The sequence below is a fragment of the Heteronotia binoei genome, chromosome 19, assembly GCF_032191835.1.
Source record: "Heteronotia binoei isolate CCM8104 ecotype False Entrance Well chromosome 19, APGP_CSIRO_Hbin_v1, whole genome shotgun sequence".
Taxonomy (NCBI): Eukaryota; Metazoa; Chordata; class Lepidosauria; order Squamata; family Gekkonidae; genus Heteronotia; species Heteronotia binoei.
In genome coordinates this window covers 34,344,844-34,369,286 of record NC_083241.1, presented here as the reverse complement: position 1 = coordinate 34,369,286, position 24,443 = coordinate 34,344,844, and the positions used below count along the sequence as shown (strand labels likewise).

The window sequence follows — 24,443 nt, the reverse complement described above, 5'->3', positions numbered from 1 at the left end:
ATGAAATCACTCTGAAATCATATTTCAGAGACACTGCAGACTCGAGTCTTGAGGCTGAAAACTTTTCTTTAGATCCGACGAAGACGGAGGTTCTATACCTGAACTGCCGTGGCCCAGGAAGGGAGATCCCCTTACCTGCTTTTGATGGGGGGCCACTAATTTCGGCCCCGAAGTTCAAGACCCTGGGAGTGCTCCTGGAGTCCTCCTCGTCTACGGAGGCCCAGGTAGCAACCACTGTCATGTCTGCCTTTTTCCATCTGCTGCGTCTACAACAGTTGGCCCCTTTTCTGGAGCACTGCGACTTAGCAGTGGTGATCCACGTTACGGTCACCTCGAGGATAGACTACTGTAATGCCCTCTACATGGGGCTGCCCTTGACTAGTGCAGAATGCTGCAGCACGGTTGTTAATGGGACTCCCGAGATGGGAGCGCATTCAACCAGTGGTGAAAGAGCTGCACTGGCTGCCTATTGTGTTCCGAGTCCGTTTCAAAGTGCTGGTATTGACCTTTAAAGCCCTATATGGCCGAGGACCTGTCTATCTAAGGGACCACCTCTCTCCATATGTTTCCCAGAGAGCACTGAATTCAGGAACTAAAAATCTATTATCCATCTCCGGACCAAGGGAGGCGTTACACGAGCCAGGGCCTTCTCCGTGGCAGCACCAGTGCTGTGGAATGAGCTCCCTGAGGCCATAAGAGCTCTGCGGGATCTCTCCCAGTTCCGCAGAGCTTGTAAAACTGAATATTTTAAACAGGTCCATAACAACTAGGGGAGAAGGCTGCCGCTTTTATGCTACCGGGCAACTCCACCAGAAGGACCACCAACAGATAAATTGTATACTCTGTATAGCACCAATGCTTTGTTTTAAATTGTTTTAAGTTATAATTGACTGTCTTATTGTTTTATATTTGAAACTGAGATGTTGGTTTTTATATGATTGTTAGCCGCCCTGAGTCCGCTTGGAATGGGCGGGATATAAATGGAAAGTAAATAAAATAAATGGAAAGTCGATAAGATAATGTGCAAAACAACCACAAAATGCAGGCTGCTTCTGTGGAATGCAGTAGATTTCATAAACAGGTTTAGTAAATTTCAAAATATCAAGTTGAAACCTGTGTGAACGGAAGTGTGATTCTTGTGTGTTATTTTGGGGGAGTGGACAGTGGTATAAGAACATCAGAAGAGCCCTGCTGGGTCAGACCAGTGGTCCATCTAGTCCGGTATCCTGTCTCACACAGTGACCAACCAGTTCTTCTGGAAGGCCAATAACCAGGCAGAGAGGCCCAGGCCTTCACAAGAACATCAGAAGAACCCTGCTGGGTCAGACCAGTGGTCCATCTAGTCCAGCATCCTGTCTCACGCAGTGGCCAACCAGTTCTTCTGGAAGGCCAATAACCAGGCAGAGAGGCCAAGGCCTTCACAAGAACATCAGAAGAGCCCTGCTGGGTCAGACCAGTGGTCCATCTAGTCCGGCATCCTGTCTCACACAGTGGCCAGCCAGTTCTTCTGGAAGGCCAATAACCAGGCAGAGAGGCCAAGGCCTTCACAAGAACATTAGAAGAGCCCTGCTGGGTCAGACCAGTGGTCCATCTAGTCCAGCATCCTGTCTCACGCAGTGGCCAACCAGTTCTTCTGGAAGGCCAATAACCAGGCAGAGAGGCCAAGGCCTTCACAAGAACATCAGAAGAGCCCTGCTGGATCAGACCAGTGGTCCATCTAGTCCGGCATCCTGTCTCACACAGTGGCCAGCCAGTTCTTCTGGAAGGCCAATAACCAAGCAGAGAGGCCAAGGCCTTCACAAGAACATTAGAAGAGCCCTGCTGGGTCAGACCAGTGGTCCATCTAGTCCAGCCTCCTGCTCACACAGTGGCCAACCAGTTCTTTTGGAGGGCCAACAACAGGGCACAGAGGCCAAGGCCTTCCCTTGGTGTTGCCTCCTGGCTCTGGGATTCAGAGGCTTAGTGCCCCTCAATGTGGAGGTTCCCCTCTGTCACCATCAGCTTCATTGGATGCCCCTGAATTCTAGTCTTTTGGGAGAAGGAGAAAAATTTCTCTTTGCTCTCCCCACCCACACATAATGGTATAACCCTCTCTAACATCCCCCCCCCTTAGTTATCTCTTTTCAAAATGAAAAGCTCCAAACTCTTCAGCCTCTCCTCCTAGGGAAGGGACTCCAGCCCCCCAAATCATCTTGGTTGCCCTCCTCTTCCCTTTGAAAGAGGAAAGTCCCAGAAAGTGAACTTGAGTTTAGAAGTTCTTATGTCTACACACACACACACACACACACACACACACATGACACTTGTGGGTTTTTTTGGACTGGATGGGCCATTGGCCTGATCCAACATGGCTCCTTGTATGCATGTATATATGTATGCATGCAGGTATGTATGTTTAAGGCTTTTTTGTAGAAAAAGCCCAGCGGGAACTCATTTGCATATTAGGCCACACCCCTGATGTCACCATTCTTCCACATGGGGTGTTTTTTTTTGTAGAAAAGGCCCCACAAGAACTAATTTGCACATTAGGCCACCCCACCCCCCGACATGAAGCCAGCCAGAACTGCGTTCCTGTGCATTTCTGCTCAAAAAACCCCTGTGTGTGTGTTTTTCTTTAAAAAAGAGAAATTCTGGTGTAACCGATACTGAGTTTTAAGCACGCTACCCTGCTAGAGATGAATACATCAGTCTTTCTCTAGGCTTGCTTTTTCGCATTACAGACGGCAGCCTTTCTGCGAATGTCTGCATGGAGAAAGGGACTATTAACTTCTCATGATTTATTTATTTTATTGCCTTTCTTCCATGGGGAAGCAGCCAAGGATTCCCTAGAGGGATCCTGCCCAGGCACCAATTACATCCAGACCTCTTATCATTTCAGCAGTAGGGCTGGGTCATTTTCTTTCAGAGGATGCATTCCCTGGCCCCACCTAGAATCCAGCTTCCTGGTAGAGAATGCAAAATGGCACTCGTCCTTCTGGCCACATGGCTGATAGAAAGATCGGGCCGATAGACTGGCCCAGAGTCACCCGGAGAGCTTCCGGGGGATGAGCGGGGGTTCAGATCTGGATTTCTCAGGTTCCAGCCCACACTCTAACCCAGCGGTGGGCCGGCCAAACTTGCCTACCTTAAGAGCCACATAGAATAGATGTCAGATTTTGAGAGTCGCAAGACATTAATGTCAGATGTTTGAGAGCAGCAAGGAAAGGAGGAGGAGGAGGTGGTGGTACTGGATTTATCTCCCGCCCTATACTCAGAATCTCAGAGCATTCACAATTTCCTTTACCCCTCCCCCACAACAGACACCCTGCGAGGTAGGTGGCGTTGAGAGGGCTCTCACAGCAGCTCCTCTTTCAAGGACAGCTCTGTGAGAACCGTGGCTGACCCAAGGCCATTCCAGCAGGTGCAAGTGAAGGAGTGGGGAATCCAACCCGGTTCTCCCTGATAAGAGTCCAAACACTTAACCAGTACACCAAATTGGAAGGAAGGAAGGCAAATCGATAGGAGGAGGGAGGGAGGGAGAGATGGAAAGAAAACAACTTTAACTTTAAATGCCTTCTCCAAGCCACCAACTGGATGGCTCTGAGAAGTGGTTTAAAGAGAGAAATGCCTTTTCCAAGCCAGCCGATGGGGCGGTGGGGGCTTTGAGAGCCACACAATATGTGTGAAAGAGTCACACGTGGCTCCAGAGCCACCGTTTGGCTACCCCAGCTCTAACCACTCCACCATTCTGGCCGAGTTGAAGTTCTGCAGTAGAAGACTTGTTCCTGGTGGATCTGGGCCGGAAGACCCTTGGATAGAACCTTCTTTAATAGGAAGAAGGGCGGGGGTGGAGTTAGGCACGTTCGACACGCTGTGGGACAGCTCTCCAGTGGGAGCATCTCTAACACAGTTTGCGTCCTTCCCGTAAATGCAGCTTGGCGCTTCACAGGGAGATATTTTCCCTGTTGTGTTGGACCCTGGCCTTGATGCAGCCGTCGCTGCTTCTTCTTTTTTCAAGAGCCCAGCCCGGCTCTTTCCGAGACGCAGCTGCCCAGCGCGGCCGGCCTCCGATAACAATCGTTCTTTGAAAGCTTTCCGTCCTAATCAATGAACCTCTAATGGAGTCACGGCGCTTCCCAAAGACGGCCATCCATCCGTTCCTCCGGATGCTGTAAAATTAAGCAGATGTCGGGGGAGAGGTTCAGAAGCATGCCGCCGAGGGTTTTGCACAAAAGAGGAGCGCTGAAAAGGATTTTTTTCCCTCCAAAGGGGAGACATTGTGGCTTGGGGAGGGGGCACTGCGCGGGTGGTCTGTTTGCCTGCTGGGTGGCAGGGGCAGAAGGGAAAAGAGCAAGGACAACAACCGGGTGCGAGTTTGTTTGCTGTGCAGCTAAAGGTTGTTGTCTCAGGGGGAGTGGCCAGGGCTCTTTTTCTAGCAGGAGCTCCTCTGCATATTAGGCCACGCCCCCCGGATATAGCCAATCCTCCTGAAGCTTACAGTAGGCCCTGTACTAAGAGCCCTCTAAGCTCTTGGAGGATTGGCTACATCAGGAGGCCGTGGCCTAATATGCAGAGGAGCTCCTGCTAGAAAAAGAGTCCTGAGTGGCACGCAGAAAGTCGCAGGTTCGATCCTCAGCGCATCCAGATACGAGGCTTCCCCAGGCAGAAGAGCTGAAGAAAGGCCTTTCTCTACCTGAAACCTCAGAGAGCTGAGGAACAAGTCTCGGGCTAGATAGAATATAACCAGGAACTCCTTTGCATATTAGGCCACACACCCCTGATGTAGGCAGTCCTCCTGGAGCTTACAGTAGGCCCTGTACTGAGCCCTGCAAGCTCTTGGAGGATTGGCTACATCAGGGATGTGTGGCCTAATATGCAGAGGAGCTTCTGCTACAATAAAAGCCCTGGATATAACTGCTACAACTTGCTGTTTCTTGAACGTCCCATCCAATATTCCTCTAAGCTGTGGAGTCTTTGTGAGCAAGAATTCTACTCTGTGAGCTACTGGCATTCAAGTTTGTGAGCTCCTGCATAAATCAGTTTCCTCGGGGGGTATTTTTCGTGAGCGAAGACAAAAACGTGTGAGCTGGAGGCTGAAAAACTGAGCTAGCTCACACTAAGCTTCGAGGGAACACTGGTCCCGCCTCTCAGTTGTACTGACGTGTTCTGTGTATTTCTCCTTGAGTCCCAGTGAGAAAGGGGGACTACAGCAGATATAAATAAAGCAAAACCATCTGCACAGTGCAATTTACTACTTCTTTTCTCTTACCTCTAAATCTCGGGTTTAATACACACCCACACACCAATACATTCTGTGAGTGGTTATGGAAAGAAACGGGTCTGTTTAACTCAGGACCATGCTGGATTGTAAAGCTGCAAAGAGAAAGGTGGTGGTTGTTTTTTTAATGCTTTGATTTGCTTCCTTGCTCATGATCTTTGGAGAGACAATGCCCTTGCATGCCCAAAGGCTTGTGTGAACGCCGCAGGAAACGGGATGTTGATCTTGCCATCTCCCTTTCTCGCCCTAGGTCTCATGGTACCAAGTGACGTGTCCTTCTTGTGAGATCCAGTCCCCGGAACCCCCTGAGAAAATGTCAGGAATGCAGGTAAGGACCAAAGGCTAGAGGGGATTGTGGGATAGAGCGGGCCCCTGAAAAGCTAGAGCTCTGCCTTTTGCATGGGGACAGTGAATATGGAAGGGAGACCCACCTGCTATCAAATGCAGTCCTTGCCAGTTTGGTGAGAGCCGGTTTGGTGTAGTGGTGAAGTGTGCGGACTCTTATCTGGGAGATCTGGGTTTGATTCCCCACTCCTCCAATTACAGCTGCTGGAATGGCCTTGGGTCAGCCAGAGCTCTTGCAGGAGCTATCCTTGAAAGGATAGGTTCTGGGAGAGCTCTCTCAGGCCCACCTACCTCACAGGGTGTCTGTTGTGCGGAAGGAAGGTAAAGGAGATTGTAAGCCACTCTGAGAGTCAGAGTAAAGGGTGGGGTATAACTCCAATATTGTCGTCTTCTATCTTAAGGCGGGAAATGCTGTGAACGCAACATGTTGCCAGGTTCAATTCTTGGCGTCTCCAGTTTGAGCATCTCACTCACTTTGAGCATGATCCTGAGATTCTGGAGAGCCACTGCAGACACGGGTCTGGGCCGTGTCTGCATCACCTTCGCACAAACACAGGAAAAATTCAAAACCAGGTCTTAGCTCACAAAGTTCCCGCTAGCCGCCAGGGGACATGCTGGCCGCGTTAGTCTTCCCACCTCGAGAGACCCGAGCAGGGCTTTTTTTGTAGCAGGAACTCCTTTGCATATTAGACCACACACCCCTGATGTAGCCAATCCTCCAAGAGCTTACAGGGCCTACTATAAGCTCCAAGAGGATTGGCTACATCAGGGATGGGTGCGGCCTAATATGCAAAGGAGCTCCTACAAAAAAAAGCCCTGGATCCAAGCAAGCTATCCTATTCTGCTTCCTCTACCTTCTGTGCTCCCTTCCCGTACCTACAGTATTGCCTGACGGATACATAACAGTTCAGCCAAAACTGTGTTTCTCCCCCCCCCCTCCCCCTTTCTCCCCCACCAGGCCGTCTGGCCATCTGGTACAGAATGTATTGCCAAGTACAACTTCCACGGCACCGCCGATCAAGACCTTCCGTTCAGCAAAGGAGACGTCCTCACCATCATCTCTGTCACCAAGGTAACCGGTCCCTCATGGACCGTTCTCATCTCCAGTTCTGGAGGGGGGTGGAAGGCAAGGGGAGGGTGCATCCGTCAAGTTAGCTCTGAGCAAACCTTGTGGAATCGCTTCCGATCCAGAGCCACCCTCTTTGAGGGCCTCCTTCCTCCTGTTGTTTTTTCTAGGGCAAGGGTGTCAAACCTGCGGCTCGGGGGCGTTTCAGGCCCCTAGAGGGCCCCTATCAGGCCCCCAAGCAACTGGCTGTCATCTGCTTCCTTCTGCCTCTCTCTTGCTTTCTTCTGCATCGCAACGTGCTTTGCCAGGCTTGCTCAGTTGCACAGGAGCTACAGCGCAAAACCTCTATTTTCTCCATTGGCTGAGGCTCCTCCCTTGGGGAAGAAGTGGGGGAGGGAGAGCTTGCTTTGCCAAGCTCTCTCAGTCACGCAGCAAAGCTACTGAGCCAAGCCTCTCTTCCTTCCATTGGCTGAGACTTCTCTCCATCCTGGTCCCCTGGGAAAAGAAGCAAGGAAAGAGCCAGAGCTTCCTTCGCCCAGTTCCCTGGATCCCAGGGGAGAGATGCAAAGAAAGCACCTTTAAGACCAATGAATGCTAACGTTTTAAACATGTTCTAAGTTTTTTTTAAAATATATATTTTATTTTCCTTTATGAAGTTTATATCTCTGCTCCCTAATCTTAAATAGGTGCACTCATGGCCTGGCCCAACCCGACACGGCCCAGCCCAACAAGGTCTCATTTATGTCAGATCCGGCCCTCCTAACAAAAGAGTTCAACACCCCTGCACTAGGGCAAGAGTGCCCCACAGGATGCTTGTGGTCACCATGGCAGCTGCCAGTGCCTTTCCTGGCAATCGCCTAGTGTTTTTAGAAAGTGGGCAGAGCCAGGCAAGGTTTTTGCCCACCTTTCCAGGATGCCCACAGGCTCAAGCAAGTGGGGAGAAAGGCAGAATTCTCCTGGTTTGGGCAGCTTTCTGGAGACGCCAGGCCAGGATGGAGTAGAGATATGATTCCCTTTTTCCTAAGAAGATTGAAGTATTGAAATAGAGGGTTCTAAAAGAAGGTCTTCCACAAGATGATGTTTGAGAATGCCCACTGGTATTGGCAGTATTTAGGGCAAGGGTGTCAAACATGCGGCCTGGGAGCCAATTCAGGCCCCTGAGCAACTGGCTCTTGTCTGCTTCCTTCTCCCTCTCTCTTGCTTCCTTCTGCATCTCAGCTTGCTTTGCAAGGCTTGCTCAATCGCACAGGAGCTACAGAGCAAAACCTCTGTTTTCTCCATTGGTTGAGGCTCCTGCCTTGGGAAGGAAGGGGGAAAGCAGAGCTTGCTTTGCCAGGCTCTCAATCACCCAGCAGAGCTACTGAGCCAAGCCTCTCTTTCTTCTATTGGCTGAGGCTCCTCCCCCTCCTGGTCCCCTGGGGAGGGAGGGAAAGAGCCAGAGCTTCCTTTGCCCAGTTCCCTGGATCCCATGGGAGAGATACAAAGAAAGCACCTTTAAGACTAGGTACTAATGTTTTAAGCATGTTTTATATTAAGTTTTTTTTAAAAGAAATCTTTAATCGTGTTTGTCTGCATCCTTTAAAATGTTTCTATCTCTACTACCTAATCTTAAATAGGTACACACATGGCCCAGCTCGACAAAGTCTCATTTAGGTCATATCCAGCCCTCATAACAAAGGAGTTTGACACCCCTGATTTAGGGGTTCTCTGGTCTGCCTTTCCGCTTCTGTTGACTCTCCCTAGCGGCCTGAAAAGGGACAGGGAAACGATCTGTTTTTAATTACTCTGAGCTATTATTTAAACCTCTTTCAAAAGTAAGTCACTGGGGCAAACCCCAAGGAGAGCATCATCAGGTTTAGGAATCCAAATTATAGCTCTGAGACTAGAGAAAAAGTGTCTGGCCAAATCATCCCAAAGATCCAGATAGGCCAGCATTTGACCAATCAAATCTCTCCTGAAGTCCCTCCGGGGGGTAGGACTCCCATAGCCTTTTTCATGCCCCCTTTGAAAGGTACTGTGAGGTACACTGCCTTTTAAGATGGAGATTTCGTTCACCCTTCATGGCTGCTGATAAACCTATCCTCTATGCAGGCTTCAGATTCAGCAGGAGCTCACAGGACCGCAGCTCCTGAACCTTTCTGAGAGTTCCTCCTCCTCCTCCTTCTGAGAATTCCCCCTCCTTGTCCATTGAATAGTAGGTGCAGCTGTATAACAATCCCTGGATGAGCTCCACCACCTATTTTTCTACAAAACGACCCCTGCCTCTATGTATTTGTCTATCAGCAGACAAATTCAAGGCAGATACAATCTATGGTGCGGCCTCGTTTGGAACACTGTGTACAGTTCTGGTCACCGTTATCTCCAAAAGGACATTGCAGAGGCGGGAAAAGTACAGAGAAGGGTGACCAAGATGGCGAGGGAGTTGGCGCGCATTCCCTACGAGGAAAAGCCAAAGAGTCTGGGACTTAGTGCAGGGGGCTGGGCTAGATGACCCTGGAGGTCCCTTCCATGATTCTATGATTCTAACTGTAAATGTATGAAATGGTTTTTAATGATTGGGTTGAGAGAGTTGACTAAGGAGAATTTTTCTCTCTCTCCCCAAAGACTTTCTCTCTCTCTCCGTCTGCCCTGACATGGGTAACCCTGGTTAGCCCGATCTCATCAGATCTCAGAAGCTAAGCAGGCTCACCCCTGGTTAATCCTTGGATGGGAGACCACCGAGGAAGTCCAGGGTTGCTCTGCAGAGGCAGGCAACGGCAAACCACCTCTGCACGCCTGTTGCCTTGGTAACTAAAGCGGCCATTGTAAGGAAGCTGACATGATGACCAAAAAAGAGGCAGCTAATAAATATTTTAAATTTTTAAAAATTCTCCTCTTCCGGCTGGTGCTTTTAGCCGAGAGCGTTTGCCGCTCACTGGAAGCCGCTGACGTCTGCTTTTCCCCTGCCAGGATCCCAATTGGTACAAAGCGAAAAACAAGGTGGGCCGTGAAGGGATCATTCCAGCGAACTACGTGCAGAAGCGGGAAGGGGTGAAAGCCGGCATCAAGCTCAGCCTCATGCCGTGAGTATGAATGGGATGGGAAGCCGGCTGGTGGCATCATGGCCGACTCCGATATGATGTGGGTGGGTTGAATGAACTCTGGGCTTGGAGGGAAGGGTTAGCGGGCAAGGCTGGTGGAGTGGTTAGGGCAGTGCCCCCAACGTTGTGCCCGTGGGTGCCTGCCAGTGCTTTTTTCAAAAATAGGCGGTGCCAGGCTGGTGGAGTGGTTAGGGCAGTGCCCCCAACGTTGTGCCCGTGGGTGCCTGCCAGTGCTTTTTTCAAAAATAGGCGGTGCCAGGTGAGGCTTTTGCCCAACAAAGATTCTGATTGGACATTGGAGATCTGATTGGCAGTGCAATTTTTTTCTTAAAATCTGGGGCTCTGGAGGGGCTGTTGTTTTTTTTTTTAAGATAAAAAGGTAAAGGTAGTCCCCTGTGCAAGCACCAGTCGTTTCTGATTCCGGGGTGACGTTGCTTTCACGTTTTCACTGCAGACTTTTTACGGGGTGGTTTGCCATTGCCTTCCCCAGTCATCTACATATTCCCCCCAGCAAGCTGGGGACTCATTTTACCGACCTCGGAAGGATGGAAGGCTGAGTCAACCTCCAGCCGGCTACCTGAAAAACCAGCTTCCGCCAGGGATCGAACTCAGGTCGTGAGCAGAGTTTAGGACTGCAGTACTGCAGCTGCGCCACAGGGCTCTTGTCTGTCTCTTTTTGAGATAGAGATGCCTAGTTTTCAGCATAGCACCTTGGGCCTCTCCTCAGAGATCTTCACTGTGTGACTGAAAGCGAGCCGCAACACTTGTTTTATGTCTGGCTCCGCCTTTTGCAGCAGCCATTTTGTGGCTGCACTGACCACGTGGTGTCAGAATTCAAAAGGTGCCCGCAGGCTCAGAAAGATTGGGGACCCCTCCGTTAAGAGTGTCAGATTAGGATCTATGAGGACCAAGTCTGAATTCCCACTCTGCTGTGGGTGACGTTGGAACAGTCGTTCTCTCTGCAAGGTAGGGTTCTTGTGAGGATAAAATACAGGAGGGAAAGAACGATGTGATAAATGACTTTGGTTCTCTACCACGGGGGGTGGGGAGCAGGTTATCATTCAGTTGTGTCAAACATGCAGCTCAGGGGCCGGATGAGGCCCCCGAAGGGCTCCCATCAGGTCCCGGAGCAAATCTACTTTGTTCTCCCTCTCTCTTGCTTCCTTCTGCATCACAGCTTGCTTTGCCAGGCTTGCTGAATCATACAAGAGCTACAGAGCAAAGCCTCTACTTTCTCCGTTGGCTGAGGCTCCTCCCTTAGGGAGGAAGAGAGGAGAGGGAGAGCTTGCTTTGCCAGGCTTTCTCAGTCACACAGCAGAACTATTGAGCCAAGCCTCTCTTCCTTCTGTTGGCTGAGGCTCCTCCCCCTCCTGGTCCCCTGGGGAAAGAAAGATGGAAGGAGCCAGAGTTTCCTTTGCCCAGTCCCCTCAATCCCACTGGAGAGATACAAGCACCTTTAAAAAAAAAAGAAAAAGCACCTCTGTGTCCTTTATAAAGTTTGTATCTTCGCTTGCTGGCATTACATTTTGTGACACACATGCCCAGCCCGACAAGGGTTCATTTATGTCAGATCTGGCCCTCATAACAAATGAGTTTGACACCCCTGGTATAAATAAAGAACTGAGCTTGCTGGGACAACCTCCCGAACTTCGGTTTCCCCCAGTATTCAGGGTTGGCCACACAGGCCTACCTTGCAGGGCCAAAATGTAGTAGCCCAACTCTTTGTCTCTGTTCTTTTCTTCTCATGCAATTCGGCCTCTCTTTTGGACAGCTGGTTCCACGGGAAGATCACCCGCGAGCAGGCCGAACGGCTGCTGTATCCCCCCGAGACGGGCCTCTTCCTGGTGCGCGAGAGCACCAACTACCCGGGCGACTACACCCTCTGCGTCAGTTGCGATGGGAAGGTGGAGCACTACCGCATCATGTACTCATCGAGCAAGCTCAGCATCGACGAGGAGGTGTATTTCGAGAACCTCATGCAGCTGGTGGAGGTGAGGCGAAGCAGCGTCCTCCCTGGGATACCCTTCGAGGGACAAGTGGTGGTATCCGGCATGTCATAATGGTTAGGGGCAGGGGTGGAATTCTAGCAGGGGCTCCTTTGCATATTAGGCCACACACCCCTGATGGAGCCAACCCTCCAAGAGCTTACAGGGCTCTTAGTACAGGGTCCAGGGATAGAATTCTAGCAGGGGCTCCTTTGCATATTAGGCCACACACCCCTGATGGAGACAACCCTCCAAGAGCTTACAGGGCTCTTAGTACAGGATCCAGAGATAGAATTCTATCAGGGGCTCCTTTGCATATTAGGCCACACACCCCTGATGTAGCCAATCCTCCAAGAGCTTACAGGGCTCTTAGTACAGGGTCCAGGAATAGAATTCTAGCAGGGGCTCCTTTGCATATTAGGCCACACACCCCTGATGGAGCCAACCCTCCAAGAGCTTACAGGGCTCTTAGTACAGGGTCCAGGAATAGAATTCTAGCAGGGGCTCCTTTGCATATTAGGCCACACACCCCTGATGGAGCCAATCCTCCAAGAGCTTACAGGGCTCTTAGTACAGGGTCCAGGGATAGAATTCTAGCAGGAGCTCCTTTGCATATTAGGCCACACACCCCTGATGGAGCCAATCCTCCAAGAGCTTACAGGGCTCTTAGTACAGGGTCCAGGGATAGAATTCTAGCAGGAGCTCCTTTGCATATTAGGCCACACACCCCTGATGGAGCCAACCCTCCAAGAGCTTATAGGGCTCTTAGCACAGGATCCAGAGATAGAATTCTAGCAGGGGCTCCTTTGCATATTAGGCCACACACCCCTGATGGAGCCAACCCTCCAAGAGCTTACAAGGCTCTTTTTTTGTAAGCTCTTGGAGGATTGGCTACATTAGGAGGGTGTGGCCTAATATGCAAAGGAGCTCCTGCTAGAATTCCACCCCTGGTTAGCGGATTGGACTCAGAGTGGAGAGACCTGGGTTTGAATCTCTGTTCTGCTTCCAAATACTCTTGTGCGTCTTCTCTCACGTTTTTTCTTTGTTGTGGGGATAAAACTGAGACAGAACCTTGAGTGATGCTGTCAGCTGATAGCTAGAAGGCAGATGTGAGGCTCTAGTATGGTCCAGGATGAAACACACATGGCTCCCAAGCCACAGTTTGGCCACCCCTGCAACAGTATATTTTTTTACTTCTTTTGGATCTCTGGCGAAGGCTTTTTCCTCACTCTGAGGCCTTTCTGAGCGGAGATGCCGGGAACTGGACTCAGGATCTTATCTCTCCAAAGCACGCACTTTGCCACTCAGCCATAGCCCTGTTCCCTGCATGCCTCCGTTCTGCTGCTCAAATGCTGTCTAATTAAGCTTCTTCCCTGACAACCCAAGCCTGCATTTGTATACAGGGAAAAAAAGCTTCCTTCCAGATCTCCCAGCTGTTTCTTTGTTTGCTCTTTCCCCTCCTTATCGATTCTCTCGGTGAGCTGCACACCTGCTGGTCTGCAGACACCTCTTCCAAGTCACATAGCCCCGGGGGCTCTTGGAGTGTCTGGATAGGCCCTTGTTAGGTTTCTCTACGCCGTCGTCATGATCCTTCACCCAGGGGGTAGATCTACTAGGAAACTAATGAAGGTTAAATTTCAGGGCCCCTAATCCAGGAGGGACCCTGAAACAACGTATTATTATTATTGTTGTTGTTGTTGTTGTTGTTACTATTATTGTTACTATTATTATTATTATTATTAGTGAATTTTTCAACAACGATGGAGTTTTTTTTAAGTGTTTGTTATTAAAATAAGGCTATTTTAGTGACAGACGCATAAGCCAATGGGTTGAAGTTAAAAGGGGAGGGACGGTGGCTCAGGGGTAGAGCATCTGCTTGTTAAGCAGAAGGTCCCAGGTTCAATCCCCAGCATCTCCAACTCAAAAGGGTCCAGGCAAGTAGGCGTGAAAAACCTCAGCTTGGGACCCTGGAGAGCTGCTGCCAGTCTGAGTAGACAATACTGACTTTGATGGACCGAGGGTCTGATTCAGCATAAGACAGCTTCATATGTTCATATATTCATATGAAGTACTTAATATTGATCTTAGAATATGCTCTAATCCCCATTTCATATGGCCTCAAAATGTCCCTGTTAATTGGTCAGATTTCAAAACTTTCTTGGTGTCTTGCAGCGCCTGAACCCTGAGTTGTGGTCTTTGCTAGATATGATGCATCATGCATATATGCGTTTCCCTAAGTTTTATCCCCATAGCTTAAGAAATTGACGTGACTTTGACGTGTGAGATGACCCAGTACAGCAATTTTAATCGAAATCTGAGATGTAGTGGTTGAATTTTTAAAAAACTTGCAGTGATCTGTCATGAAACAACCCCGTTGAAGAAGAAAACAGCCATAACTCTCGCAAGAGTTGTCCTTGAAAGGGCAGCTTCTGGGAGAGCTCTCTCAGCCCCACCCAACTCACAGGATGTCTGTTGTGGGGGAGGAAGATAAAGAAGATTGTCAGCTGCTCTGAGACTCTGATTCAGAGAGAAGGGCGGGGTATAAATCTGCAGTCTTTCTTATCTAGACCTCATTGCTGGTGGAAAGGGGCTCATTGTATGGCCCATTTTCAAGGGCTCCACCCCACCACCCTGTTCTCCGTTGTTGGGCCTCGAGATTCTTGCAAGAGCAGCAAGGCTCTTTAGACCTTGTTGGATGTTGCCCTATCGTTGCTGGTGGAGAAGAGGCCCCCATAACAGTTCAAGCTTCAGGACCCTAAAAATGTTGGTCCGCCATTGCCTTCATGCATTTCCAGCGCTGATATTCCCCCTTTTGTTTTTTCCTCCAATGCAATTGTGAGATGTAGAGGTAGGAGCATCACACTTGGATTTGGGAGATCCAGGTTCAAATCCCCGCTTTGCTGTGAACGCTTGTTGGGCAACCTTGGGGGCTGGCCATGTACTCTCAGTCTAACCTACCTCACAGGGCCGTTGTGAGGATAAAACGGAGGAAAGGAGAACCATCGAAGGCTGTCTTGAGTCCCCGCTGGGGGAGAAAGATCTATTTTCTTCTATCTGCTGGCAATTGCGAGTTATAGATTTTAGCTAGTATTTTTCATGTATTTAGTTGTGGTTTTTTTATTATTATATATAGTGTTCCCTCTAAGTTGCAGAGTCTTGTGAGGAAAAATTCTGCTTGGTGAGTTACTGGCATTGAAGCTGTGAGCTGCTGCATCCATTAGTGTGCTCTGGGGTCATCCTTCCTGAGCTAAGACAGAAATGTGTGAGCCGTAGGCTAAAAATCTGTGAGCTAGCTCACGCTAACTCAGCTTAGAGGGAACACTGGTTGTAAGCGCTTGAGTTCCTGTACAGTTGAAAGGCAGCTAAGAACTGTTTTAAATAAATGAATAAATAGTAAATAAGTAAATAGTTGAAGTAAATAACACAGTGTTATAGCTGCGGTACTGCAGTCCTAAGCTCTGCTTACGACCTGAGTTCGATCCCGGTGGAAGCTGGTTTCAGGTAGCTGGCTCGAGGTTGACTCAGCCTTCCATCCTTCTGAGGTTGGTCAAATGAGTACCCAGCTTGCTGGGGGGGAAATGTAGATGACTGGAGAAGGCAATGGCAAACCACCCCGTAAAAAGTCTGCTGTGAAAAGGTTGTGAAAGCAACGTCACCCCAGAGTCAGAAACGACTGGTGCTTGCAGAGGGGACCTTTTCTTTCCTTTCCCCCTCCCCCCCCAAAATGCGTAAATTCAACCAGACAAACCCAGTGCGAGAAAATGGAAAGCAGTGGGGAAATCAAGACTCATGCAAGGGAGAAACAAGATTGAAAGAGGAAATTTTTGAAGTCAGTATTTTGGGTTGCAAAATTCAGTAGAATCCCTCTTGGGGCTGCAGGCGGCCCTTGGTTGAGAATTTCCCCCTTCCTTCTTTCCTCCCTGTCTGAATGAAATCTCAGATGCCAAGCAGACCGAGTCTGGCTTCTAAACATGAGCAGCCATAGTGGATCTGACCCATGGCCCTTCAGCTCCAGCATCCTGCTCCACACAGTGGCCAACTACATGCCCCCAAAGACCTACAACAACCAGGACACGGAAGTCAAAGTTTCTTTTCACTGTCTCCCCCCCCCCCACACACACACACACCAATTTAGCATTCCTACCTCTGAACCCACTCTCATGGCTCCTAGCCGTTGGTGGGCCACGATTTTGTGCACATCTGTCAAACTAGAAGCCGTTATCCTATCCTGTGGCAGGGAGTTCCACGAGATCAACAGAAGTATAGTGTCCAGATCACGTGATGTGATTTTATTGCTTTACTCTGCTCTGGTAAGACCTCACCTGGAGTATTGTGTTCAGTTTTGGGCACCACATTTTAAGAAGGACCTAGACAAGCTGGAAGGGGTCCAGAGGAGGGCGACAAAGATGGTGAGGGGTCTGGAGACCAAGTCCTATGAGGAAAGGTTGAAGGAGCTGGGCATGTTTAGCCTGGAGAGGAGGCGGCTGAGAGGTGATCACCATCTTCAAGGACTTGAAGGCCTGTCCTATAAAGGATGGTGTGGAATTGTTTTCTGTGGCCCCGGAAGGTAGGACCAGAACCAACGGGTTGAAATTAAATCAAAAGAGTTTCCAGCTCAACATTAGGAAGAACTTCCTGACCGTTAGAACGATTCCTCAGTGGAACAGGCTTCCTCGGGAGGCGGTGGGCTCTCCTTCCTTGGAGGTTTTTAAACAGAGGCTAGATGGCCATCTGACAGCAATGAAGATCCTGTGAATTTAGGGGAAGGTGTTTGTGAGTTTCCTACATTGTGCAGGGGGTTGGACTAGATGACCCTGGAGATCCCTTCCAACTCTAGGATTCTATGATTCTAAGAAAATTTATCACTGGATGCAGAAATCTGTCCTGAATTTTCTGTCCCTCAACCTCCTGAATTCTGATGTGACGAGAGAGAGAGAGAGAGAGAGAAGTAGCCTCTTTACTGTCCTCCCCCCCACCCACCGGTAACATTGTGTGAACTTCTGTCCCTTCTGTAGCCATCTCTTTCCGCAACAGTGTGGTACACAGGGATGGTCACGAACCGGCTCACGAACGAAAGTTTGTCACGAATTTTGTACGGTTCATGGTTCGTGAAGCGATGTTTGCAAACTGAAGACCCGTCACGAACTTTCCAGGAGCTTTTAGGCAGTTTGTGGTGGTTGGTGAAGAGCAGAAAGCAGGGGTGCAAACGGCTCCGAGAACCAGATTTAATTCCCCACAACAACCACATGAAGCCTGCTGGGTGGCCTTGGGCCAGTCACAGTTCTCTCCGTATTCTCTCAGCCCCACCTCCCTCAGGAGGTACCTGTTACAGGGAGAGGAAGCGAAAGGTGATTGCAAGCCGCTTTGAGATCCCTTGAGGTAGAGAAGAGCAGAGTATAAAAACCTGCTCTTCTTCTAGACGAAAAAGCTGTTCTCTGGTCCAAAGCCCTTCCTTGGTACAATGCCACAGGCTTGTGGGACTCAGACTGATTGGATGTTGTTTTAGCCAGCTCTCTGCCAGCTCAGCCAACTCCTGCTGTGTTTCACGCAGTCACAGTCTGTGGGGCTCAGACATGCCGAAAGCTTCCTGCCTCTCACCCCCACGCACAGACAGGAAGCCAGCTCTGAGTGATTTTGAAAGCGCTTGCTTTGTGGAGCAGGTACGGGGCCCTGTTTCAGGGGTGTATGCTGTATGCGTAGCACATGGCGGCGGAGCGGGGGAGAGGAAGGAAGGGCATGGGCACAAATGCTCCTAACAGCGGCTCGGGCTGAGGAAGAATGGGCTGGTGCGAGCTGCCACCTGCCTCCGGTCATGGCAGAGGGAGGCACGGCAGTTGGACCCAACCGAGGTGAACCAAACAGAACATGTGCGGGTTTCTTCTCTGGGGCTGCAGAAAAGCTGCAGGAGCCGTTCTCGACCTCACATCTCCCCCTAGTGGGCGACAGCTTTACTGCTGCTAATCCTGATGCAGGGTGGTTCTAAACATAATCTTGCAATTAGAAGGCTGGTGACATATGATGCTATGTTTGTTAAAGGGTCAAGGCGCTCCCAGGAGGCAGCAGGTCTGTGGCTCAGTGATAGAGCATCTTTGTGTGCAGAAGGTTCCAGGTTCAGTCCCCGGCATCTCCAGTTAAAAGGATCAGGAGGAGCCCATGTGAAAGACCTCCGCCTGAAACCCCAGAGAGCCATTGCCAGCCTGAGTAGATGATAGTGCCCGTGGTAAACTGACGGTCTGATTCAGTATCTGATCTCCAGATGGCTGTGGCTTAGTGGGAAAGCCTCTGCTTGGCATGCAAAAGGTCCCAAGTTTGATCCCCAGCACCTCCAGTTAAAAGAAATTGGCAGTGAGAGATGGGAAAGACCTCTGCCAGGGACCCTGGAGAGCCACTAACAGAGCCTTCCTTCCTTCCTTCCTTCCTTCCTTCCTTCCTTCCTTCCTTCCTTCCTTCCTTCCTTCCTTCCTTCCTTCCTTCCTTCCTTCCTTCCTTCCTTCCTTCCTTCCTTCCAAAATTAAGCTCCTCTTGTAGATATTAAAAAGGATAAAAGAAGTTCACTGGCTAAATATCTGCACAACAGGTTGCTTTTAAAGGCATGGGAAACACAGCCAGTAAAAAGCTGCAAGCCCCTCATAAATATCTTTTGGGATAACTGCAGAAAAGCTTGTATGAACTTTATATAATTTGAAATTAATTCATTAATTGCAGTACAATTCTCTGCTGCCTTTCACAGCAGTTTCCCAGTGTTTCCGTCAAGGAAAAGTATGAAAAATAGCTGTCAAAAGATTTTCTTGAAACCAAGCAAGCTTGATTGTAGCTTGAGGCAGGGTTCCAGTAGTAGCAGCTGAAGGAAGGGCCTACTAAATGTGTCAGCATATATTGAGGTAGAGCAACTGCCAGGGCCCAGTGTGGATGGTACACAGTGCTGGCATTCCTGATGGCAGTGGCAACAGCACTCCCAACTGCATACACTGGCCAGTGCTGTTGAGGAAGGGGTGTGTAGGTGGTGCAGGCAATTGAACATGGGCATTAGGAGTGCTTGTGAGCTGGACAACAACACACAAACAGGTGCATGCAGTTGTGAGGGTGGAAAGAGGTCCCTGGGAATGTATGAAAAAGTTGCAGACCACCCACTTTCCACCCCCATTTTGGCTCAGCATGAGTTTCAGAGATTTTTTTCTAAAAACGAAGTTACTTCAGAAGAAGAGGCGGGTTTGGGGGAGTGCCCTGGAAGTGACATCACAAGAAAAGGTGGAGTTTTGGCTCAGTGTTCTGGAAGTGACATCACTTGGCCCTTGACCTGGAAGTGACACCACAGGAAATGACATAATTCCTGGCTCTACCCCCAAAGTCTCCTAGCTCCACCCCCGAGTTTTAGTGGGCCACGAAGGAGAAGTGTAAAAATAACCGAACCATGGGAAAGAAAAGTTGGGAAACCCTGCTCTAGTTTATCTCACAACCAGGGATGGCATTCTAGCAGGAGCTCCTTTGCATATCAGGCCACACACCCCTGATGTAGCCATTCCTCCAGGAAAAGGCTCTTTTTTGTAAGCTCTTGGAGGGTTGGCTCCATCAGGGGTGTGTGGCCTAATATGGAAAGGTGCCCCTGCTAGAATTCTATCTCTGGACCCTGTACTAAGAGCCCTGTAAGCTCTTGGAGGATTGGCTGCATCAGGGGTGTGTGGCCTAATATGCAAAGGAGCCCCTGCTAGAATTCTATCCCTGGACCTTGTACTAAGAGCCCTGTAAGCTCTTGGAGGGTTGGCTCCATCAGGGGGTGTGGCCTAATATGCAAAGGAGCCCCTGCTGGAATTCTATCTCTGGACCCTGTACTAAGAGCCCTCTCAGCTCTTGGAGGGTTGGCTCCATCAGGGGTGTGTGGCCTAATATGCAAAGGAGCCCCTGCTAGAATTCTATCCCTGGACCTTGTACTAAGAGCCCTGGAAGCTCTTGGAGGGTTGGCTCCATCAGGGGGTGTGGCCTAATATGCAAAGGAGCCCCTGCTAGAATTCTGTCTCTGGACCCTGTACTAAGAGCCCTGTCAGCTCTTGGAGGGTTGGCTCCATCAGGGGTGTGTGGCCTAATATGCAAAGGAGCCCCTGCTAGAATTCTATCCCTGGACCTTGTACTAAGAGCCCTGTAAGCTCTTGGAGGGTTGGCTCCATCAGGGGGTGTGGCCTAATATGCAAAGGAGCCCCTGCTGGAATTCTATCTCTGGACCCTGTACTAAGAGCCCTCTCAGCTCTTGGAGGGTTGGCTCCATCAGGGGTGTGTGGCCTAATATGCAAAGGAGCCCCTGCTAGAATTCTATCCCTGGACCTTGTACTAAGAGCCCTGTAAGCTCTTGGAGGGTTGGCTCCATCAGGGGGTGTGGCCTAATATGCAAAGGAGCCCCTGCTAGAATTCTGTCTCTGGACCCTGTACTAAGAGCCCTGTCAGCTCTTGGAGGGTTGGCTCCATCAGGGGTGTGTGGCCTAATATGCAAAGGAGCCCCTGCTAGAATTCTATCCCTGGACCCTGTCAGCTCTTGGAGGGTTGGCTCCATCAGGGGTGTGTGGCCTAATATGCAAAGGAGCCCCTGCTAGAATTCTGTCTCTGGACCCTGTACTAAGAGCCCTGTAAGCTCTTGGAGGGTTGGCTGCACCAGGGGTGTGTGGCCTAATATGCAAAGGAGCTCCTGCTAGAATTCCCCCCCCCTCCTCAGAACAGTCCTATGGTCACCTTCTTGCTAAGGAAAGGCTTCGAACCCTGGCCCCCCTCTCCTGGTCCAACCGCTATGCCTCACTGTCACCCCAGCTTCCTGTTAAAACCTTTAATTCCTAAGTATGCCCTCTCCTTCCTTGGCAGCACTACACCACGGACGCTGACGGGCTGTGCACGCGCCTCATCAAGCCCAAAGTCATGGAGGGCACGGTGGCTGCCCAAGATGAGTTCTCGCGCAGTAAGTACTGGATCTGGGAGTGGCAACGTGCTTGTGTTTTGGGGTATTTTGAAGTGTGCTCACACTCTCCTTGCAAGTGCTGCATGCCGGAGTAGTGTATTTTGGAGTGCACTCATCATATTGGTGGTGTGCTTGCACTCAGCCAGTAAATACTCGCATGAGGGATTGGTGGTGCACTCACATTTTGGAGCATGCTTGTGCTTGGAGGTTCGTTTGCATTCTGCCAGGAAGTACTGCAGGAGCGACTGGTGGGATGCTCGTATTTTGGGGTGTGCTCGTATTTTGGAGTGTGTACATGTTTTGAAGGATGCTTGCATGCTCCTAGTAGGAATTGGTGGCCGGCTGGTATTTTGCGTAGTAAGCGCTGCAGGGGTGTGTTTGATGTATTTGTGGTGTGCTCCCACTCTCCCAGCAAACACTACATGAGGAATTAGCTGTGTGGTCATATGTTTGGAGTGTGCTCGTGTTTTGTGGTGCGCTTATAGTCATCCAGTAAATAGCACACGGAGAACTGGTGGTCTGCTTTGGCGTAGTGGTTATCTGGGAGAACTGGATTTGATTCCCCGCTGCTCCACATGCTCCTGTGGATGTAACCTTGAGTTAGTCACAAGTTCTCACAGAGCTGTTCCTCTCGAGCAGTTTCCATCAGAGCTCTCTCAGCTCCACCTACTTCACAGGGTGTCTGCTGTGGGGAGCTGAAGCGAAAGGAGATTATAAGTTGCTCTGAGGCTCCTTTGGGTAGTGAAGGGCAGGGTATAAATCCAATCTCCTCTTCCTCCTTCATTTTGAAGATGATGATATTGGATTTAAATCCCACCCTCCACTCTGAATCTCAGAGTCTCAGAGCAGCTCACAATCTCCTTTAACAGACACCCTGTGCAGTGGGTGGGGCTGAGAGAGCTCTCCCAGAAGCTGCCCTTTCAAGGACAACTCCTGCAGCTGCAAGCGGAGGAGTGGGGAATCAAACCCGGTTCTCCCAGATAAGAGCCTGCGCACTTAATTACTACACCAAACTGGCTCTCAAACTTTTAAATGCGTCCTCCAAGCTACCAACTGTGTGATGTGCTCACACTTGCCCAGTGAGCACTGCATGAAAAATTGGGGGTGTGTTCATTTTTTCAGAGGGGGGGGGGTAGGGGTGCTCACACTTGCCAGCACAGCTTGTCGTCTCATCCATTTCCCTTCCGGTTTGGTGTAGTGGTGAAGTGTGCGGACTCTTATCTGGGAGAACCGGGTTTGATTCCCCACTCCTCCACTTGCACCTGCTGGAATGGCCTTGGGTCAGCCATAGCTCTGGCAGAGGTCGTCCTTGAAAGGGCAGCTGCTGTGAGAGCCCTCTTCAGCCCCACCCACCTCACAGGGTGTCTGTTGTGGGGGAGGAAGGTAAAGGAGATTGTGAGCCGCTCTGAGACTCTTCAGAGTGGAGGGCGGGATATAAATCCAATATCTTCATCTACCTCACAGGGAGTCTGTTGTGGGGGAGGAAGGAAAAGGAGATTGTGAGCCGCTCTGAGACTCTTCAGAGTGGAGGGCGGGATATAAATCCAAAATCTTCATCTACCTCACAGGGTGTCTGTTGTGGGCGAGGAAGGTAAAGGAGATTGTGAGCCGCTCTGAGACTCTTCAGAGTGGAGGGCGGGATATAAATCCAATATCTTCTTCTTCTTCTTCTTCCTCCTTCCCCTTCCAGGTGGATGGGCCCTCAACATGAAGGACTTGAAACTACTGAAGGCCATCGGCAAAGGAGAATTTGGAGGCAAGTTGGTCTCTTCGTGGTGGCCTGTATCCCTTTTGTCTTTGAGCAGGAAGCGTAGAACTCAGGAGAGCCGTATATGGGCGGTATGGGGGAGCACGGAGAAGGAGAATAACTTTGGAAAGAGGCTGTGAACTGGCTCTCCCTTCCCGAACCGAGCAGCAGACTTGTCAACTTGTGAACCTACCCAGACGGTGGAGGAAAAACATAAAACCGGGCTTCGGATGTAGATAAAAGAAATAATTACTGGCTCGGGGAGGGCAACCCAGACATGAACCCGGAGAGGGAAATTAAAAAAAAAAAAATAACTCACAGCTTGTCCAAAGTAGGAAATTTATCTTCCCCAAATTTGATAATGGAGGGACATGATTTGATCATCATTCTCAATTCAATGATTACGTGGAAGGGGGGGGTGTGGAATGGCGCAAACCAAAGGAACTGATAAGGAGTCCATGAGAATGGAACAAAATGGACTTTAGGGGGAAGATAAAACTCCAGTCACTGGAGGGCTGGGAAGGGCAGGGGGGCCGCTCTGGATTTTCAATAAGTGGCATGAAATGGTTGGGATGAGGGAGACTGAGGTTTTTTTGAGGGGGGAGCACCTGAAACTGCCTCATACCGCATCAGATCCTTGGTCCATCGAGGTCAGTATTGCCCACTCAGACCGGCAGCAGCACTCCAGGGTCTCCGGTTGGAGGTCTTTCCCATCAGAACCGACGGATTGAAATGAAATCCAAGGCGTTTCCGGCTCAACGTTAGGAAGAACTTCCTGAAAGAGCGGTTCCTCAGTCAAACAGGCTTCCATGGTGGGCTCTCCTTCTTTCGAGGTTTTGAAGCAAAGGCTAAATGGCCACCTCACAGCGATGCTGAACCTGTGAATTTAGGCAGATCGTGAGAGGGAGGGAGGAGTCAATGGTCATCGCTCTTTCTTATATGCCTGTTGCCACTTCGGGATCAGGAAGGAATTCTCCTTAACACTCAATAAGAACATAAGAGAAGCCATGTTGGATCAGGCCAATGGCCCATCCAGTCCAACACTCTGTGTCACACAGGGGCCAAAAAACCCAGGCGCCATCAGGAGGTCCATCAGTGGGGCCAGGACACTAGAAGCCCTCCCACTGTTGCCCCTCCCAAGCACCAAGAATACAGACCATCACTTGTCCCAGACAGAGAGTTCCATCTGTACCCTGTGGCTAATAGCCACTGATGGACCTCTGCTCCATATCTTTATCCAGTCCCCTCTTGAAGCTGGCTATGCTTGTAGCCCCCACCACCTCCTGTGGCTGTGAATTCCATGTGTTCATCACCCTTTGGGTGAAGAAGGACTTCCTTTTATCAGTTTTAACCCGACTGCTCAGCAATTCCATTGAATATCCACGAGTTCTCTTATTGTGAGAAAAGGAGAAAAGTCCTCCTTTCTCTACCTTCTCTACCCCATGCATAATCTTGTAAACCTCTATCATGTCACCCCTCAGTCGACGTTTCTCCAAGCTAAAGAGCATAGAGTAGGGGTTACAGGGGCAGGGGGGAGTGGTGGTGGGGAGAAGGTAGCTGTAAATTTCCTGCTTTGCAGAGGGGATTGAACTGCATGACACCCCAGAGGCTCCTTCCAGCTCTGCGTTTCTATGCTACCTGGTTCTTTGAACTGGCGATACCAGGGTTGAACATGGGACCTTCTGCACGCCTAGCAGAGGCTCTGCCAATGAGCCACAGTGTTCTGGCCAGGTGGGAAGAAGTACTGGAGGAGGTGGGAGAGCTTTGCTCAGGTCTAGAGACAGACGCAGCCTGAGGCGACTGAACATAGATGTGCGTTGCGCTGACATTTACCGAGTGTTTTGCAACCGAGGCCTGCGCAGGCACGTTCCCCTGGACCTTGAGCGACAGTAAAACCTGAATAGACCCAAAGCTTCTGGCTGGAAACTGTTCTGGACTGCACAAACTGGCCGACTTCCTCCCTTGGTTGTGAAACACCCCAGTGTCCAGAACAAGCAGGAGAGATGTTTGTGCGTGCCTTGACCT

The 24,443-nt window shown here is 50.1% G+C and overlaps 1 protein-coding gene across 2 annotated transcripts in view; it reads left to right on the top strand.

Moving 5' to 3' along the window:
• Positions 1 to 24,443, top strand: part of CSK (C-terminal Src kinase) — a 109,123-nt gene that overhangs the window by 73,842 nt on the left and 10,838 nt on the right. For both annotated transcript variants that reach the window (XM_060260397.1, XM_060260396.1), the window contains exons 2-7: positions 5,508 to 5,585; positions 6,561 to 6,674; positions 9,618 to 9,730; positions 11,520 to 11,739; positions 20,578 to 20,671; positions 22,362 to 22,427. In XM_060260397.1, the coding sequence (XP_060116380.1) occupies positions 5,571 to 5,585; positions 6,561 to 6,674; positions 9,618 to 9,730; positions 11,520 to 11,739; positions 20,578 to 20,671; positions 22,362 to 22,427 (622 nt within the window). In that variant the 5' untranslated portion in view covers positions 5,508 to 5,570. The remainder of the gene's footprint in view (positions 1 to 5,507; positions 5,586 to 6,560; positions 6,675 to 9,617; positions 9,731 to 11,519; positions 11,740 to 20,577; positions 20,672 to 22,361; positions 22,428 to 24,443) is intronic.